Source organism: Argentina silus (assembly GCF_951799395.1).
Source record: "Argentina silus genome assembly, chromosome: 16".
In the NCBI taxonomy this organism is placed as follows: Eukaryota; Metazoa; Chordata; class Actinopteri; order Argentiniformes; family Argentinidae; genus Argentina; species Argentina silus.
The window spans coordinates 16,103,632-16,123,147 of NC_139670.1; the positions used below are offsets into that span (position 1 = coordinate 16,103,632).

A 19,516-nucleotide genomic window follows, 5' to 3' on the forward strand; every position below is an offset into this window, starting at 1 on the left:
TGGTCAAGGCTGAGATGTATGGTTGTGGTGTTTTCAGTCAAGGCTGTAAAACAATACCCTGTCACCCTACAGTACCTTTGCTCAGGAACATCAGTATAACAGCCTCAGTCTGTCAGAATCAGTCCCATTTGGGGGGGTTTTCTGCTGGAGTTACTTATTTGTGTCACTGGCAAGAATATGTAAGTATGACATGTTGATCATGTTGCTTTAGTGCAGTGAAATGATTGCGTTCTTTGTTTGACATCCATTACTGTATGCTTTCTGGGGCTACAACGTTATTCTGCAGTAAACTGCTGTCCCATACTATGCTGTTGAATGTTATTATCTTTCATTTCAAAATCGCACAACTATGTTGTGGCATTATTCAGCTGGCTAATGTTAATTGTTCATGTTATTAACGTAGCAAGCTTGCATTTCTAGCAAGCAGCAAAACGGAATCAGGAAGCAACATGAGATAATGTTATCACAAAGTCTTATGTTGTTCAAGGACCAACAGTGTCTAATTTGTCAATGAAGCATATCGCCTAGACTGGCATGCCTTCAAGGGACAGATGAATGGATTGTGTTTGTAAAGCAGCTCTCACGTGCTCACAGAGCGTTTTAACCCGTGTTGTTTGCGGGCAGATTTGAGCCATGGCTCGGAAGACACTGTGCTGTGGTCTGAACAGTCTGTCGGTGACCCTCATCGTCCTGTTTGCAGCCATGACCACCGTATCTGTGAGTCTCATGGCAGTCATGGCCACCCACTGGAACTTTCCACCAGGTAAGAGTTTATCTCTGCCTTTCCTCCTGCTCATGAGTTTGTTGTGCTGTGGCTTTTTCACTTTAGTGAAAGAGAGAACTCACCATGAAGTTTGTGAATACATTCAATAAATGCTTTGAATGAAAGTTGTATCATTTGTAAACCTTAGTATCACAATTTCGTTGGACCTTTAATCCCCTTTGAATTGACATAATCATGGGTGTTGTTTTTGAATCCAGAGGAGCCAGACCCTCCTGTCACTCCCACTACAGGACCCCAGGAGAACCCGTACCTCATTGGGGTGGGCAGAGCTGACTGCACTGGACCCCCTGGAGATGTACCCATGGTTAGTGATAATGCCTGGCCCCTCGAGGGTGGGCAAAGCTAGGATCACTCAGGCCCAGGGCCGGGCCTACCCCTCGGGGACCTAAGAATTGTGAAATCGATATTTCATATATTTCACAATACCATTTACTGTAAGAATCTCATGATGTCTTAGCCAGAAATACAATCACTCTTTTCAAGACTCTGTGGGTTGTGGCTGTGATGGATGGAACAGTGATAGGGATCTTTAATAGCTTTTTATGATCAGCTGACAAGATGGTATCTGAGATATAGAGGCATTATGGTTTCAATCTGTCTTTATGATGGAATAAACCAGGGGAAGTTAATTTCTAATTGCATATCTATCATCATCATATTTTCAATATCTCTATTCCCAATGGCATATATCTCTATTGTAGATGGGCTATGCCAACTTGGGCCAGACTGCGGGAGGGATCCACACCCGTCTGTACAGTAGGGCCTTCATTGTGGATGATGGGAGCAAGAGGGTGGTGTTTGTGACTGCTGACATTGGTATGGTCTCACAGAGGCTGCGGCTGGAGGTGAGGTCAACGTCAACCACTACATCACGCACAGGTTTAGACAGGACCTGTAGCAGTGATAACCAACAAAGACACTCTACCAAAGTTTGTGTTTCTCTTAAGTCAATACAAATGAAGATGACAGAAATTAAATGAAGAAAAAAGCTGAACGAAACTAAGAATTTAGGCAAAAAGTAGCCTGTTTTTGTCTCTCATACAATTGAATGTGTTATTTTGCATACAGGTTATACAGGAACTCCAGGGGAAATATGGCATCCTGTATAGACAGGACAATGTGGTTTTGAGTGGCACCCACACACACTCAGGTCTGGCTGGCTATTTCCAGTACACTCTCTTCATGATCACCAGTAAAGGCTATATCAAGCCTTCCATCCAAGCCATCGTCAATGGAATTGTCAAGGTGCCTGCCTTTCCATCCCTTTCTCCTTATTCTGCAATGACTATATCTCACTGTACATTGAGTCAATGATACTGGTTATACAGTACAAGGTTACAGTAGCATGACATTTACGTACTGTATATGGTATTAAGAAAATGGACGAAGCGCTGGTAAAGACATGTGTTTGTGTTTTACTTGCAAAAATGAACGATTTTCAATGTTTCCACCCAAGAGTATTGATATTGCACACAAGAACATAAAGCCAGGAAGAATTTACATCAACAAAGGAGAGCTTGAGGACAGCAACCTGAACCGAAGTCCTCATTCCTACCTCAACAACCCCGCAGAGGAGAGGAACAGGTAGGCCAGGACCATCTGTTATCTAATGCCAGATTCATTTTGGATTTTGGCCACAGTCAGTGCCACACAAAATGTTTTCAAACTTCTCCAAAAACATGCGAGCATAGGCTGTAGAACAGATTTGTTTGTATGGATGAACCCATCAGGTATTGATTATTATTGCCAACATAACTGTCTCTGTCATTCCACCTTTCCCAGATATACGTCCAACACAGACAAGCAGGTTGTGCTCCTAAAGTTTACAAATCTGGAGGGGAGTGGGATCGGGATGCTCAGGTAAATATGTTACCTCTCAAGTGCAGTGCACAAACCAAACCTGCGACCAGATGGATCACAGCGAGGATGAGGAAGAGCTTGAATATCATTTCTGTCCTCATTAGGCCATCAGGCTAATGACATTCACATGACTGACCTTGTGCTATACTGAAAAACATGTACTGTTTGTAGCCCTGAACAGACCCGTTCACATGTGGCCCTCTCCTTTGCAGTTGGTTCGCTGTCCATGCTGTCAGTATGAACTACACCAATCGCATGGTCAACAGCGACAACGTGGGATATGCCTCTTATCTGATGGAGCAGGAGAAGAACATTGGCTCCCTACCTGGAGAGGTAAGCTCTTTTTATCCTTGTCAAAAACACCCTTTTCATATTTCATATTTCCCAAAAATATATGGTGTGTAGCTGTTGGGCATTCCCTCTTTGCAAATATAATTGAATGTAAAATGTTCTCTAAGAGGGACTCAAGGTTCTTTCAATGGAGCACTTGTGGAGTGATAATAGGATTATCAACAGAGCCAATCTAAATCTTTTTTTCTGCCCTGTTTCACTGAGTTTGTAATCAACTCAGAGAGCTTATATAATTAAATTGTTAAATGCACTTCTATCCTAATTCATGCTGTGTCAAGACTGAGTTCTGGGTTATCTAATGAGTCTGGGAGTTTTAATTATCTTTGGCAAGATAAGGAAGAAATCAAACTTCTCCACTCAAATGACTTTTACATTAAGATGTGAACTTTCAGTGTGCTGATAAAAGGATCTTAAAAACCTTAAAATACATGAAGAACTTGAAGATGAAAAAAACAACAAGTATATGCTATGTCTTCCCTTATTCAGTCACCATATTTCTCAGTAACACTGTCTCCTCTTCCAGGGGCCATTCGTGGCTGCCTTTGCCTCCAGTAACCTTGGTGACGTAACTGCCAACACCAGAGGACCCTTCTGTTTGAACACAGGAGAACCCTGCGACTATGTCAACAGCTCTTGTCCCATAGGAGGGGTGGGTACAGTATGACCTAGCAAACAACTCAACTCAACACAACGCAACACAACACAACACAACACAACACAACACAATGCAATGTAACGTGACGCAACATGACACAACACACAAAAGAAATGCGGTAATCCATTGAACAGTGTTGGTCTCTAAACCATTGGCTTTAAACAACCAAACAAATAATTGAACTTGAGCAGTAGATGATACTAAACCGCCACAACAACTGTACTGTTTTAGGCAGATTGCTGTTATTCATCACATACCTTTTTCTTCTATAGCGATCACCTAGTTTAACTTGTGTGAAGATCTTTTGCATTGTTTTTTTCACAGACAAAAATGTGTGCTGCGGTGGGTCCGGCAGACGACATGTTCGAAAGCACTAGAATCATCGGGGAGAACATTTACAAAAAGGCAAAGGTAAGACAGCCTTTTCCTACGAGCAATTTATCACCTTTAAAACCCACAATACCCCTTTGCCCCACTTAGAATACTGATGAATCACGTATGATTGATATTGTTTGTTTCATCCAAACATTACTATGAGGTTAAAGTAGAGATGATCAGCTTTTATTTGATGGTATTTGTTTACATATTGGTTTCAGCGTTCAGAAATGACAACACTTTTGTATGCATAGTCCCTCTATTTCAGGGTACCCAAAAGAAATGGGACAGAGTTATCAAATGTCCAAATTAAGCACTCATGTTTAGTATTTAGGGGACAATCCTTTGCGCGCAATAACTGCCGACCCATTGACCCCACCAGACGCTGGGTAACTTCTCTGGTGATGCTCTGCCAGGCCTGTCCTGCAGCCATCTTCAGTTGTTGTTTGTTTTGAGGTCTTTTTTTCTTAAAATCTTATCATCAGGAAATGAAATGCATATTCAATTGGATTGAAATCTGAAGATTTAGTATTTTATTTGGAGTGTAGAACCAAAAGAAGAAAAAAATGCTTCACTGTTCCATTACTTACGAACTACTGAGTATAAATCTAGCTTTCTTGACTGCCCTCTACAGGACCTGTATGGTAAGGCACAGCAGGAGGTGCGAGGTGTCCTCCATGCAGCCCATCAGTGGGTGAACATGACTGATGTGACGGTCCAGCTCAACTCCACACACACAGTGAGCAATTCAAGTGTTTAGTGTTGTCAAAAGCCGAAAAAGACAGGAAATTCAATTCTAAATCTGACCTATGCACTGAAAGGGTTTTCCAGCACACTCAGTTTTGACTCCTGCTACAATAGATTTGTTGGGCTACTGTACTTCAAACAACATGCTACACTCAGCACTGGACATATAGGTTTGCAATTGGTTGATATAGGTTATGCACTCTAATGGTAACATAACCATTTGTATTGCAAAGTAAAGATGTTTTTCTAGAGCAATACCAACTCATGGGTCACAGTGGCAAGTTCCAACATACAATTGCAAATGCAAGCCCAATACATTGCTTCATTCTAAGTGGTACACTTTGGATGGATATTGCAAAAATAGTTACAGTGTGTTGCAAGCAGCGTGGCCTTTGATTGAACTTTCTGCTTCAGTCGCTATGCTGAGTCACTGCGGGATGTTCCTGGCATTGACTATTTACACTGTCTTGCCTACCTAAAGAGTATTTAGAGGAACATAACTTGGTATCCCTGAAATACACATTTGACCCGGTTCATTTTGACAGACATTTAAAGATGGTGTATTTTGTATCATGAATTGTGCAGTTGTGATTCTGACCAAGTTTGTCCCATAACAGGCTAGAACCTGTAAGCCGGCTCTGGGCCACAGCTTTGCTGCCGGGACTGTAGATGGAGGAGGAGACCTCAACTTCACACAAGGCGAGCCACACCACCACTGTCAGGCCTGCTATGTTCACTGTACAGTAGTTGGTAGTACTTCCTGATGAAGGCCACTTAGACGATATGTGTCGCAACAATCTTTGGTTGTCTCACTCTGTTATTTTAAATAAATTAGCCCATGAAGAAATACATTCCATTTAAAACAAACTGGTGAGTGCCTCTGTGTTTTTGTGACATTTCCAAAGTGTTTTGTTTATGACTGTGAATCTGGGAAACCAAAGAGCACCTTACCAAACAAACACTGATTGAAATCTGAAAACACACAGATACATTTAATTTTTTTAATACAGTAGTTGTATTTTAATAGATCTATTTTTCATAACCAAACTGACGTGAGTGTACAGTATATGACATAACTATGCATGTGTGTCCAGGGGCTACTGTGGGGGACCCGTTTTGGGACGGTATCAGAGATACTCTGTTAGGGCCTCCATCCAATGAGACTCAGGACTGCCATCGACCCAAACCCATTCTCTTCAGCACCGGAGAGGTAAGCAGAACTTTCTGTGTATCAATGTTCTGTAGAGATCATGGCTTCTCCACCCATGGTCCCTGGACTGACACAAGCCCTAGAATGTTGCTGACGGGTCCTGTAGATTGATTGCCTACTCTGTTTTAGGGTTAGAGTTCATCAAGTGTTTACTCCCTCTTTCAATGAATTACAACCTACTAAGGCCTTCATTACGCCTTTAGAAACCCTTTATAAGGCCTGTATAGGTGCCTCACAAATCAATTACAAGTAAAATCATACTACGTTAAAGGCTTCATAGCAGGTCCTTACATGTCTGTGCTCGTCCAACGAGCACAGGAGGCCGGTCCCTGAGACATAAAAGGTAGAGAAACACTTCTGTGGATGATGTCACAACTACACCTGTGAGATGTATCTGTAACTGTCCCATCATGCACTGTGTGTAGATGAACTGGCCCCTCCCCTGGCACCCAGCGATCGTGGACGTCCAGATGATCACCATCGGATCCGTGGCCATCCTCGCTCTCCCTGGAGAAGTGACGTGAGTTTCCACTGCCGTGTGTATACGTGTGGCCAGCACAGATGCTGTCATGGAAACTGTAATTACAGTGGAATGAGTATTCAGTTTGAGTTGAGAAGGAACAGACTGTGGTCAGCGGTCACACGTTTAGACGCACGTTGAGGGAACAATGCAAATAGGTTTTTTTGGAGAGAACACAAAACAGTCAAGCCTCTGTTTGCCAGTGTTTTGTTTAGTTAACGTGGCATCTTTGTTAATCTGTTTCCAGAACCATGTCAGGGAGAAGGATACGAGAGGCGGTCAAGCAGGTGAGAATCACACTCACAAACACAAATGAACACACATCCATGCACACAGGCACGCACATGCACATTTAACTACTATTCTACAAAGGCAAGCCTGTGTCGTTAAAACATGTTGGATGGATCTCTTTTGAGGCAGTGAATCGATTATTTTAAATGTTATTTCAGGACTGTGCTAAAGGTGATCATGATCAGTATGTCTGTCATACTGTATGTAGCAGTTGCAATCAGACCATTTCTGTGGTCAGAAAGCCAATGCTGCCTGTGTATGTGTTTGATGTTCAGGAACTGGAGGCCAAGGGATCGTTCAGCAACACAGAGGTGGTCATCGCTGGCCTGTGTAACATCTACACTCATTATATCACCACCTATGAGGAGTACCAGGTATGATAGAAGTAGAACAGACACCAATATCTAGATTCAGGTTCTTCAGTATGTTCTGATTCCATTAAAATGGGGGAATGGGTAATAATGGGTAAATAAAGAATAAATGAGGAAATATCAGAAAAAGCGATGTCACTGATCAAAGCGTTGTGTTGTACAGATCCAGCGTTACGAGGCAGCGTCCACCATCTACGGGCCTCACACCCTCTCTGCGTATATCCAGAAGTTCAGAGGTCTGGCCAGGGCCATCGCAGAGGTAAGGACCCACATAACCCTGTTCCAAAACACTGATTCCTTTGTGAGTGTCTTATTGGAGCGGTTCATGAATGGAGTTCAACTTCAAAGGGAAAGTTCATTCAAAATACAAAATGTTTGCTCCTCACCTGAGCTGTTTTTGATTGACATAACCTGTCTGCATTTGTATTTTAAGGGAGCTATCCCTCTAAACTTCTACTATTCTCACAGGGCAGAGAGCAGGCACTGCCCAGTGGTCCTAAACCCCCTTTCTTTAACGAGACTCAGCTCTTCAACCTGCTACCCCAAAATCCTGTGGATAAAAAGCCAGGCAACACCACCTTCGGCCAGGTTATAGAGCAAGTCAACCCGGAGTACAGAGTGGTAAGTCATTGTGAATATCATGTGTCTGTTGTCAAAATCAGAACCAGCTGAAGTCTCGATTCAATCTCTTTTGTTAGCTGTTAGCTGTCATTCCTCTTGTTTCACTGCATATAAGTGTTGTTTAAGAACTGGAATCATGTATTTTCTATAGGGGGATGTTGAACTTTAATCATGTATTTTCTATAGGGGGATGTTGAACTGTAATCATTTATTTTCTATAGGGGGAAGTTGCGTCGGTCACGTTTGTGGCAGGGAATCCAAGAAATTCTGACATGGTGAGACAACAACTTTGGACAGACTAGTCAATGTCCATGCTTCCTCAGATACCATGGCTGTCTTCAGCACACCATTGATACCTTGAATATTGTCATTTCAGAGGGACAAGACATTTATCACCGTGGAGAAGTATCACAACAAGACAACGACCTGGGATGTTGTTCACACAGATGCATCTTGGGAGACAAGGTACTTCTTTCTCTTGATTTAACCTTCATTAAATGCATTTATTAGGTCATATTTATTTCATCAGATGCCATCTATTTCATTGGGACATGAACTGTCTGCATAGTACAGTTTATTTTTAATGACCACTGTAAACCTTTAAGCAGTTCCTGGAACTCTTGGTTTGATTATTTTATCTGACAAGCATAGATTGCTTATTTGGCATAATTCACTCCAGGCCCTTATCTTTCAAGGACCTCTCATTGATAAAACTATTGCTGAGTCATCGTCTTGCAGCTCATAATAACCCTACGGCAAATACACACAGGCTCAAAATACACAGGAAGAGAAGCCAGGGAACAAGCATCTGGAGGTTATAGAAAACCACAAGGAAGCAAACAGTATTTAGTGGTGGTCAATTGTCGATACACCAAGAGTTTGATTCGCCGACTTTGGCAGCTGTTTGTAGACCAAGAGTTTGATTAGCAGACTTTGGCAGCTGTTTGTCAGATTTAGGGGGAGGAGGTATTTTAGGGGGGGCACTAAGGGGCAAGGCAGGAGCTTTTCTCATCCAATCAAGGTAGGTTGAAACACCCATTCTATGGGGTCAGTGCATCCTTGGTTCCCTCTCTTTGGTGTTGTTGTGATCATCATGACTATGTCCCAACGTGACTGATGATCTAGAGCAAAAGACCAGAGCCCCTTTGGGTAAACAACCAATGTCTCTCTCTGTGACACTCACAAGGTCACAGTCCCTTTGATCAGATCAGTCAACATGAGACGAGATCAGGAGGGGGGGGGGGGGGGGGGTTAGGTGACAGTGACATCCTTTCTCCTCTCATCTCCTCTCATCTCCTCTCATCTCCTACCCGGCCCTCCCCTCCCCTCTCGAACAGGTTTTACTGGTTAAAAGACGGAGCCCTGAGCAATGCCACCGTTGAGTGGCACATCCCCAAGTCAACCCAATCCGGCACCTACAGGATTCGCCATTTTGGACACTACAAAGAGCGCAGGGGCATTATAAATACTGTCATCAAAGCCTATGAGGGGATCTCAGATGACTTCAGAGTCTCCCGGTCTTACTACTACTTCTGAGTGACTACAATGAATGACTCCAATGAATCATATTGTACTTACAACATATTGTTGTAAGTCGCTTTGGATAAAAGCGTCAGCTAAATGTCAAAAATGTAAACGTGAATGCCCTAGATGTGATGATGTATGTATGTGCTCTGTTTGTGTACAGAGAAGCATAATGAGTAATGTGTTCCTTTTTGTATATGTTTTGAATACAGGGCAGCTGTAGAGTCCCATATAATCTCATATTGTATTTCTGTTCCCTTCCACGAATGAGCCTTTGTTTATTTGTGGTCGGACTACTCAACTATTGTTAGTATGTAATTATGTACAGTCCCACATTCTAAAATTAAATCATACATATGTATTGTATTTACATCTTTTTTGTGTACAAATGATATATTGTTTATGATAATAAAGGTGTAATTAACAAGGAAAAATGCAAATGGTTTATTTATTGAGGACAATTACGGTACAAGGCACATTTAAATCACCCAAGCAGTTCCACATACAGTTCCCATTTTTTTCTTCACATTTCAGATTTTAACTAATTTCACCCCATGATTTTCGAACAGGTTTTCAGATCAATTATTGAAGTACAGAGAATTTGAAATATCCCAAAACAATATAACTATACAAATAGTGTTGGATTCCTGGTATAAAAAATAAGTTCTAAGTGCTATACACACTTTAATACTGTCACTGCTTAGGCATTTTCATATTTCATATCAGTCATGTTGTGGCCTGACCAGTGTCTCACAATCTTCTGCTCACATTCAGAGGCCAAGCTTTTGAGTAAGCCTGGACGGCAGGAAATAAACAAATTTGCTAACTACAACGACACCACTGCGTCCAAGATGATATTCAACAGCTTACACTCCTGAGACATTTTTCAAATGTAAAACCATACAAACACAATTTCATGACTAAAACAGAGAAGTCCGCACAGATGTCTATAGATGGTGAAACCTTCAAATCTTCAAATAGGCAGTTCAGCTTCACAGCTTGTGAATGGTTTACATTTTTGGCATATCAAGACATAGTAAAAAGAGCGGGAAACAAATACTATGTTTGTATTTGTAAATACTGAGACACAAGTAGCACAAAAGAAACCCCTTCACGTACATCTCATCTCCAAAGGTGACTGAAGAACTCCTGTGTCTTCAGTCCAACAATGTACAACTATACAAACAACAAAAGCTTAGTTAGCTCATACATTGTGGCACATTTATGTAGACAATAAAGTAAAATAGCAGGCACAAATGATATCCCTGATGCTTGTACAGTCTTATTATATCAATGAAATGTGAGGCAATGTTAGGCCAGTTCGAGACAATGGGATGGACTTGTATAAGACACTACAACATCTGTATTTCTAGGTCAATATAGTTTTCAGAGAGGTTTGAAAGCTGAATATCATATCAGTCCAGATGTTTTGGCAGTTTCATCATTCAGTGTTTGACCTCAAAGGGTCCCATACTATGAACCAAAACAACAGGGTCATAAAAATTATGAAAACTAACATTTTCAAAACTAGATGGAAGGCGGGTAGAGAAGTTATTGCGTTAAGTAAACATCTTGTGCAGAATGCCCAGAAATAAGTTTAAATAACGAGCTAAAAATACATACTGAACAAATCAAAACGATCTCTGATTGGCTCCTAAAGTTTTCTACGACCAAAACAATCAATACAATTAAACTAAATCTACAGTGGATACATAGTCTACGTAGTCTGAGAACTGATACCAATAAGGTTTGCTGGTGACTGAGGAACGGTATGCTTCTGGTTAGGACCGTACATCTCTGGTTCGGGACCGTTGAGGCCTTAGAACACTCCGTAGCCGTCTCCGCGAGTTGCCACGGCGAAGGTGGGATAGCCTTCGTATGTAGCGTAGGCGGCGAGGTCCTGACCCAGGGATACAGCCTGTTTGAGGGAGGCCACTGAAGCTGAGGTGTTGGCTATTGCGTAACCTGTAGATCACAAGAGGGAACCAGGATTGGCCACAGCATTTCATGAATCCTCTACTTACTCCCGTATATTGAATTCGTCAAACCTCCCTTCTATTGTAAATGATGTTCGTTTTAAACACACATTTGACTTATTTGCAATAATTTGCAATAGTAATATTGATATTAGATTGGGTTAGTCAATCTAACTTAAACCAGTAACTTACTGCCAACCACTGCAATACCTCCACTCAAGTCCTTATCAACCCACTATGGAGAGAGTAGGTTGGAGGCTGACTGGTTAGTCTTACTGTATGGATCTTCACATACCTGGGAAGGCAGCAGCTGCAGCTACAGCGGCTGCTTCAGCGCTCTCTGCCTGCAGGCCCAAGGTCTGCAGAGCATGCTCCGCAGCATGGACCTTAGCCTCGTCCACTGCTGCACACAACTTGGCAGGGGTGAACGGGTGCCTGGAAGAAAGGAAAGACAGTTCCAAGATGGTTATCCAAAGCGGCCATTTTGATAAAAAAAAAAAAAAGAGCCAGTGTTAGATAGAAAAATGAAAGTGGTAGCCCATTTGTAGAGTTAGATTTCTGGTTGTTATCTTACACATTGGGGTATTGGGTGGCTAGAGCCGGAATGGTGACTTTGTAGAGGAACAGTTGCCTTTGATCTGGTCCGATGGCAGAGTGAAGCTGGTAAACTGGCTGCCCCCAGTTGTTCTTCTGACAGACGTCCTCCAAAATCTGGAAGGTTTTTAGAGATCACAATTGTTTGTACTAGCGCTATTGAACTAGATACAACTGGCTTCTTTAAAGTAAACAGTGGTGTGTGTGTGTGTGTGTGTGTGTGTGTGTGTGTGTGTGTGTGTGTGTGTGTACCTGTGGTGCGTGTTTGATCTCAGGCGGTTTCATTGACACAGTGTTCATAGGCGTGAGCTCCATTCCTGGTAGAAGGTCAAATAGTTTGTCGTCGAGGCGTTTGTCTTGTTTTAGCTGATAGGTGGCACAGCCTCGGCCTACACCTGCGTAGGCAAGGTAGCCCCGCCCACCCAGCCCACGCACTCCCGCTGCCCCTACAGGTACATTCATGTAAATTTCTAGGAATGCAAGAAGGCATTAAATCAAATCAAATCACCAGAAATCAGCTGGGAAGCAAATCAAGACTTTGTAAAACAGTGATCATGTGGTCGTCCAAGCCGGCACAGTACAGTGATTCTCATTGTCATCAAATGATAGCCTTTGGCTGTGGCGTAATTTTGATTGGTTTGGAATCTAATTTGATCATTTAATTCCAGGGAGGTGCAATTGTCTTCGCAAGTTCAACTTGATTGACCCTATCATATTAGACTGTAATATGCGGGCATGGAGAGCAGATTTTGAATGTGAGACTTATTTTTCTCACTCTATTATACATATTGCATATTATGCCTGTTATATACATTACAGCAAGACTGAACACTGAACAGTAATTCATACACAGTAAAGGCATGAGAATAGGTAATTTAAATCTTTTAAAATAATGAATGAACATGCTATGATTCAGACGATTCAGTTTTTAACACAGTTATTCACATTTTTAAAAAGGGCTCAAGGGTGAATTAGTTTCTTGTGAATTCTACTAAAGTGCAGTTGTTTTATAGCAATACTCATTATTATCTTCATTATTATCATTATTATGATCATTATTATAATGTTAATTAGGGTCTGGTAATGGATTTCAATCATCTCAAGTGATCATATGTAGGTACTGTCAATCATATAAAAGTACTCAAATACACAGTGGCTGACAAATCGTCACATCTATCTGATTCTCCCACTCAATTGAGTCATTGTCAAGGGAGAGGAGGAGAGAGTACCCACCTCTGACTGAAGGTGTTCGGACCAGGCCGCGCCCGCCCACGTGCGCCTTGGCAGTGGGGAAGCGGAATTGGTTAGGAATAGCTGTGTAGGCCTGGGGGGCATAGAAGACTGGCGCGCCCAGGTAGGCGGCGGAGGGGTCGTACACCTGACCCAGAGTGTAGGCGTACTCCCCCTGGAGCAGCGGCCCGCCCCGGCCACCTGTACCCCGGGTGTAGCGCACGTAGCTGTCCTTATCCACAGGCTTGGCCAGGGTCACTTCTATGGGGGAGCCGTCCACCACCTAACAGAAGAGACCCCGTTTAGGAACCATTCACCCACTCACCCAACCATTTAGGCAGATGGCTAAGCTGAGTTTGCACCAATCCAAAATACACTAATCATGAGTCGCCTGTATGGTTGTTTGACCCTTGAGAACGCCCATTTAGGAAAAGCGTTAGCTGACCTTCCCATTCAGTGCGTTCATGGTGCTTATTGCATCCTCTCTCTGGGTAAAGTGGACAAACGCGTAGTCTCTGATCTTCTTCACTCTCTCCACAGCGCCTGCAGACCATGAACACACATTTAATTATTAATCCTCACTATGGCAGGTTAGACATACGTTGCCGATATACCTGTGTAATAATGCTTTAATAACTGTATTAACATGCTCTTACCTAGTTGCTTTGTAATTGCATAGTAATGTAGATGAGTGGATTGTGCTTTTATATATGAAGAGTCACCCTACAGCACATACAGCGGATTCAGAAAGGGGCCTTTCTCAACAAAAAGTTGACTGAACGTACCTGGTTTGATACCGTTGAACTCTTTCTCGATGGTCTCCTCCGTGGTGGCCAACATCAGGTTCCTCACGTAGAGGATTTTCACTGTTGCCATGGTGTCCTCGTCCACTTCCACCTCAGGCTCTGCCCAGTCCACAGCGATAGCATGTCCCCACAGCTGGATCCTCCCTGGGGACAGAGACCAGGAAGTAAAACACAGGAAGTTCAACACCTGAGATTCTCCACATTCATCTGGACTAATGTCCATGACACTTTGATTATCGTAGGCAGAACAGTGTGTTTGATATAAGCATTTCCATCAGTGGTTCCGTCCGCTAGGTTTGTGGGCTGGTGAAGATATAGTACCTGGGAGTAGCTTCCTCCTAGCCATCGCTGCAGCGCGGTGACTATCATACTCTACGAAGGCAAAGCCCCTGTTCTTGGTCTTATCCGCTGCGCTGGGGTAGACGATGACCTCCACCACTCCGTCCGTCACCTTCCTCATCTCCGTCAGAATCTCCTCCCTCTTCTTCGTCTTCGGGATGCCTCCCACGAACAGACGGCAGTTGTCCACACTGGCACACACTCCCAGAAGCCTTCCATTCCTGTAGAACGGAGCCGAACACATTGGATTGAATAGGGTTTTTGTTTCAGTGTCAACAATGCATGTGAAGTGAGGTACTGTAGCAGTGTTGTGTGGAAGGAGGGTACTGTTTGTCCTTTATTGAGTTTCTATGACTTATGTGTACATTTGTGTTCACTCACCACAACTCCATGCCTTTTCTTGTATTGATTTCAAAGTGTATACAACCACTGTGAGATTGATCATTAAAGGTTATCACCCACCTAATTTCATAGTTGTTGAGCTGTTTCATGGCAGTCTTGGCATCTTGTTTTGTGGTAAAGGTAACAAACGCATATCCTCGATTATTGCCGTTAAAGTCCATCATCATCCGAACCTCGTAGATCTTCCCAAACTACGGAGAGAGAGATGGGAAAGGTATAAGAGAGCAGGGACATACAAAATATTGTATTTTGGGAAACATTGGAATTGAAGAATTCTTGGAACCAAAATGAATCTTCAAAACATTGGCATCTCTAGTTTGCACCCACAAAAGAGGGTTGAGATTGGTTTTAATCAATTATCGGGAAACTCAACCCTGTTTCAGTGCGTATTAGGGATGCTACTACTTCCAATTGAGAAATGCAGGGTCTTACCTTTTCACAGAGGGGCACCAGTTCATCCTCGAAGAGGTCCCTGGGCAGCTTCCCCACAAAGATCTCACTACCTCTCTCTGGGGGTTGGCCTTCCCAGCCCGGAGGGGGGCCACCGTACCTCCGCTGCCCATTCTCCTACAGACACAAGCAGGGTAGAGGTGGTAGCTGTACTAGTTTGTTGTACGTCACAGTGCACTCTTAGTTAATACCAACTGGCTTTGTAAGAATACCGTTTTCCACCTGTTTACAACTGCAACATGGACAGTTTCTAAGCTGCATCATACCTGGAGTTGCAGCCATTATGAAATGAGAGATAATGAGATGAGCTGTGATATACCGTGTAGCCAAATTGTACCTCGATGATTGTTAGTAAGATTGGACATTTACTGCAACATAAGTAAGTACAGCAATCCAGGTCAGAAGAGAACGTCTACAGTATTGCACACATTGTCCAGTGAAAAGCCCCTCAAAATGTCTACATGCTGGAAAACCATTTAATGATGATGAGTTGATGGACTCGTTTGCAGCCATATCAGACAAATCCAGTTGTTAGTCTCTCCTACCACAGGGTGGTGCCCCATTGTCAGTTACCATGACTGAGACCAGTAGCAAGGGCAAAACATCTTCGCTAATAATGAGACATACTGAGATTTGGAAACTTATACAAGTCTGATTTTTACATCAAGCTCCACACATCTCACCCACCTCTCCAAATCACCATTATTATTATTAGATTATCACTATCAATCATAATGTCTACATTACACATAAAGTCAGCAGGAATGACTGATAGGGAGATTTCATAACCTCATCCATCTGACCTCATCTATGACCATGTACAGGGTGAAAGCACTGTGCTGTATTGAGCTGGCGTCTGGTGCCTACCTGCAGTAATTGATATCCGGTGCGCTGGATGAGCGAACGCAGAGCAGCCTCTTTCTGCATACCCGTCAGTCCATCCCCGGATTTTTGATTGGATTCCATTGTGAATGATTGTCAGCAATAAATCAGGGAAATTAGGGGTGCTCACTGAAATTATAAATCACAGTTCACAATAAATCAGTTACAACGAAACACAGCACCCCAGACCTGACTCAGCAGGACCAAGTCTAGGCCAAATCAATGTGACACTGACACTTTAAAAGTCTCAAATGTTGCCCTTGCAAAGTGAGACACACATTGAACTTCCTCTATTTCTCTCCTTGCCTGTCTGTAAAGGCCTACGTTTAACATTACAAGCTCATCATGAATAATTATGTTTGATCACTCTAGATCATCATTTTTTTTTCCATTGAGATCTCGTCAGGCATAGCCCTAATTAGGTCAGGTGACGAGAGCCCCAAACATCTATCCCGTTCTTTTACCTTATTGGCTGCTGCCTTGTTTTGATGTCATAACGAGAGAATCGGATTTCATGCAGGTCCAGGTCAAGGACTTGTCTGTAATTATTAACAGAACTGAACCAAAACACGACTGAGCCCCTTTTGTTTCAACCTCTTTCTCCCACCAACTACCCCCTTTTACCCTCCATAACACACCAACATAACATAGAGGTAGTCCTTAATATACCACCAAAACCGCCGAGGTAATCCTTCTCTTGTCATTTAATTGACTCACACTCTGTATTCAAATCCTCCCATTTTAAATAGGCAATGCCCAAAGACACCTAAGAGTAGCACACTATATTCTACTTAATACGGTAGGCTACTTCAAGATACTACACCTGACTATTAAGAGGCTGATTCAATCAGTGGGAGAGAATCATCTCTGCATCTTCCCAGCATTTCCATCTTGATTAAGGAGTTCCTTTGTCTTTGTTTCCTTTCACACATCAGGATCAAAGACAGTGGCCTATACTGATGACAGTACGACACTGCTCTCGATCAGAGGGAAGGAGGGAGAGGGGTCAAAGGGTAGCCTTTGATATAGTGTCCACGGCAACTCGTCTTCAAACACACTCAAGTGCCAATCATGAAAATGATGATATCATGCATCGCGCATTGTCTTCACCTTGTGTTTTTTCTAAACATAGTCAAACCAATCACGGTAAGAAATGTAGTTTGGCCAACGCAAACAAGACGCCCCCAGATGCCCCTCATCACTCCACGTGTCTGCTGAAGCTTTTTTTTTGTAAATTCCAGGTTGCCAGGTAAAATAAGAAGTAAGGGAGCTGACCTCTCATGTGGTGCAACATCATTCAAGACAGTCCTAGGCCATAGGCCAAGGTGGCATGGTTTTTCTCTCATTTGATTTAATTCAGAATCATATACGTAATGAAAATCATATGATGCTACCCATCTCATAACAATATGGGGACCCAGGTGTTTTTGCATCTGTGAATTCAATCTGAACTAACTATAGAGACAGTATCCAGACCCTTGTCCAAAAAGATGAGTTATCACTGCGCCATTCACTAGCAGACCATTAGTCCAGGCAGGCAGCCATTGGCAACATCTCCTCTTCTCTCTCTCTCTCTCTCTTTTGTTCTCTGACCAAGAAAAACTGTTACTGTCATAGATGAAGTATTGAGTTACCACTTCAGGCGCCTAGGCGAAACACCTACAGGAAAGCAGTAATATGCTCTACAGGTCTGTCTTCAAGCTTAACAATTCATTTATATGAAGTTTGACATTTTATAGGCCATAGAGCATATTACTGATATCTGGGAGCTCGGAGAGAAGATGTGGATACAGGTATAGGCCCTGACTGCACATATTACTAGAGAGCTTCATTAGTTGACTCTCTCTCTCTCTCTCTCTCTCTCTCTCTCTCTCTCTCTCTGTCTCTGTGTCATGCACTCTTCAGGACAGCCTAGTTACTGTTTGCATAAACAAGATAACTAGACAAGGTTCCTATCTGGCGGTGATCAGTACATGCTTTTTGGAGCTGTGTTGACTGAGGCTAAATACACAGTACAACAGGCTGAAGGCCACTGACTTGGCCCGTGTTGCTGGGAAAACCATCCCCCTAAAGATTTGTCTTGAAAACCATACAAAAAAGTAATTTTCATCGTAGCGCATTTTGTGGTTCTGAAGCACAGCTTCTATGAATTATGTTGAATTTCAAATTTGGAAATGTTATTTTAAGGACTTTCTTTCCGTAAGACTTCAAAGTAGAAATGTAGTAATGACAAATGTTTCATATGTTCTTTGGAACATTCCAACCTTACAGTAGTAGTATGTGGTAGGTAGGTAGAGGCTCTATTCAAAATAAATATGTTTTTACTGAACCTGGCTACTGTTGGATCAATTTGACTTTCATCAGTAATATATTATAGAATATTTGAGACTTTCAGCACCCTACAGTACTTTGAACATTAAGCCCATTCCAGAATCAGATATGGCAAAGTCACCTAGCTTAGGAAAATGACGGACCAAATAAAAAATGCATGCAAACTGCAGAGCTAATTTGTTTATTTAAAAAAAAAAAAACCTTTCAGATAAGCCTCTTCCCCATCAGCAATGTCCCACACAACATGTGACAACTCCACCATCAACACAATTAAGAGAAAATGACAGCCACCTAACATATCCCCCTCCCTCTCCTACCTTACCCTGACTGTGTCCTCACACCCACACAAGTCAGCCAACACAACATTTGCCCACAGGTGATCAGTTTAACCACATGAAAAAATTGTGCTGGAAGAGAAGGGAAATATAACTAGGTTTTTTAACAGCAGACACACACACATACAAGAAGGAAGAATTGGAGAGCTAAGCTTACCTGAGCAATTTCAGAGATCACCACCCGGAAGACTCAGTCCTTCATTCTGGTTCAATTCGGCAACGTGTCACCGGGGTGATTCTGTAATCACATCATATCAAACTCCAAAGGTTCACTGTCCTGGAGCTGCTTTACGAGCCCTGTGGGTTAATCTTTAACCCGCTCTATCTCTCTGTCTCTCTCCCTGCGACGAGCCCTTTGACCAGGAACAACAAGACCATGGTGATCACTGCCAGCTACAACACCTAACAGACCTTAGCTCACAGCTCCATTCAACACTCACGTCTCAATTATTTGTATCTTCTTTCATTTTGTTTTTGAACATTTGATGTAGTTGATATGTCTATGTGTAGTTGACTATCATGTGTTTTTCAGCATCAGGGAACAGCAACAAAATGTGTATGGATGGGATAATTGGGGAAGTACTCTGTTGAATAAAGCCATTTGTGTTGTTATCTTCCATTAAAGATAATAATACCACATCATCATCATTCAGTGAGGACCACATTAGCGTCCATTTCTCCCTGTGCTAGCTGGACCTGGTAAACATGCTACTGCTGATGCACTGTTGTCGAGCCCCAGTGTTTGCTGTCTCATCTTGTTTGTTTGAGTTAGATAGCACCCAGAATACACAGGCTGCAGTCTCAGGCAGAGTCCCCCTGGCTCTAACTGACCAGCTGGCGGTCTATGCATCTATTGGCATTA

General features: G+C 42.6%; 2 protein-coding genes across 2 annotated transcripts; one reads left to right on the plus strand and one right to left on the minus strand.

Moving 5' to 3' along the window:
* Positions 1–633: 633 nt before the first annotated feature.
* Positions 634–9,426, plus strand: asah2 (N-acylsphingosine amidohydrolase 2; the record flags this gene model as incomplete). Its single annotated transcript, XM_083687493.1, has 20 exons — positions 634–763; positions 982–1,088; positions 1,486–1,629; positions 1,853–2,029; positions 2,241–2,368; positions 2,567–2,644; positions 2,857–2,977; positions 3,519–3,644; positions 3,975–4,061; positions 4,660–4,764; positions 5,390–5,471; positions 5,867–5,982; positions 6,408–6,502; positions 6,750–6,789; positions 7,069–7,167; positions 7,328–7,485; positions 7,602–7,785; positions 8,007–8,060; positions 8,162–8,250; positions 9,123–9,426. The coding sequence occupies 20 exons, from the start codon at positions 634–636 to the stop codon at positions 9,319–9,321; spliced, it is 2,319 nt and encodes a 772-aa protein (XP_083543619.1). The 3' UTR covers positions 9,322–9,426.
* A 1,593-nt stretch (positions 9,427–11,019) lies between these two features.
* Positions 11,020–18,848, minus strand: a1cf (apobec1 complementation factor). The gene is made up of 12 exons (XM_083687497.1): positions 18,812–18,848; positions 15,974–16,117; positions 15,089–15,223; positions 14,717–14,847; positions 14,237–14,475; positions 13,895–14,059; positions 13,555–13,652; positions 13,113–13,392; positions 12,132–12,349; positions 11,860–11,996; positions 11,581–11,720; positions 11,020–11,274 (listed from the first exon to the last, which is right to left on the minus strand). The coding sequence occupies exons 2-12, from the start codon at positions 16,070–16,072 to the stop codon at positions 11,129–11,131; spliced, it is 1,788 nt and encodes a 595-aa protein (XP_083543623.1). The 5' UTR covers positions 16,073–16,117; positions 18,812–18,848; the 3' UTR covers positions 11,020–11,128.
* Between the last annotated feature and the right edge of the window lie 668 nt (positions 18,849–19,516).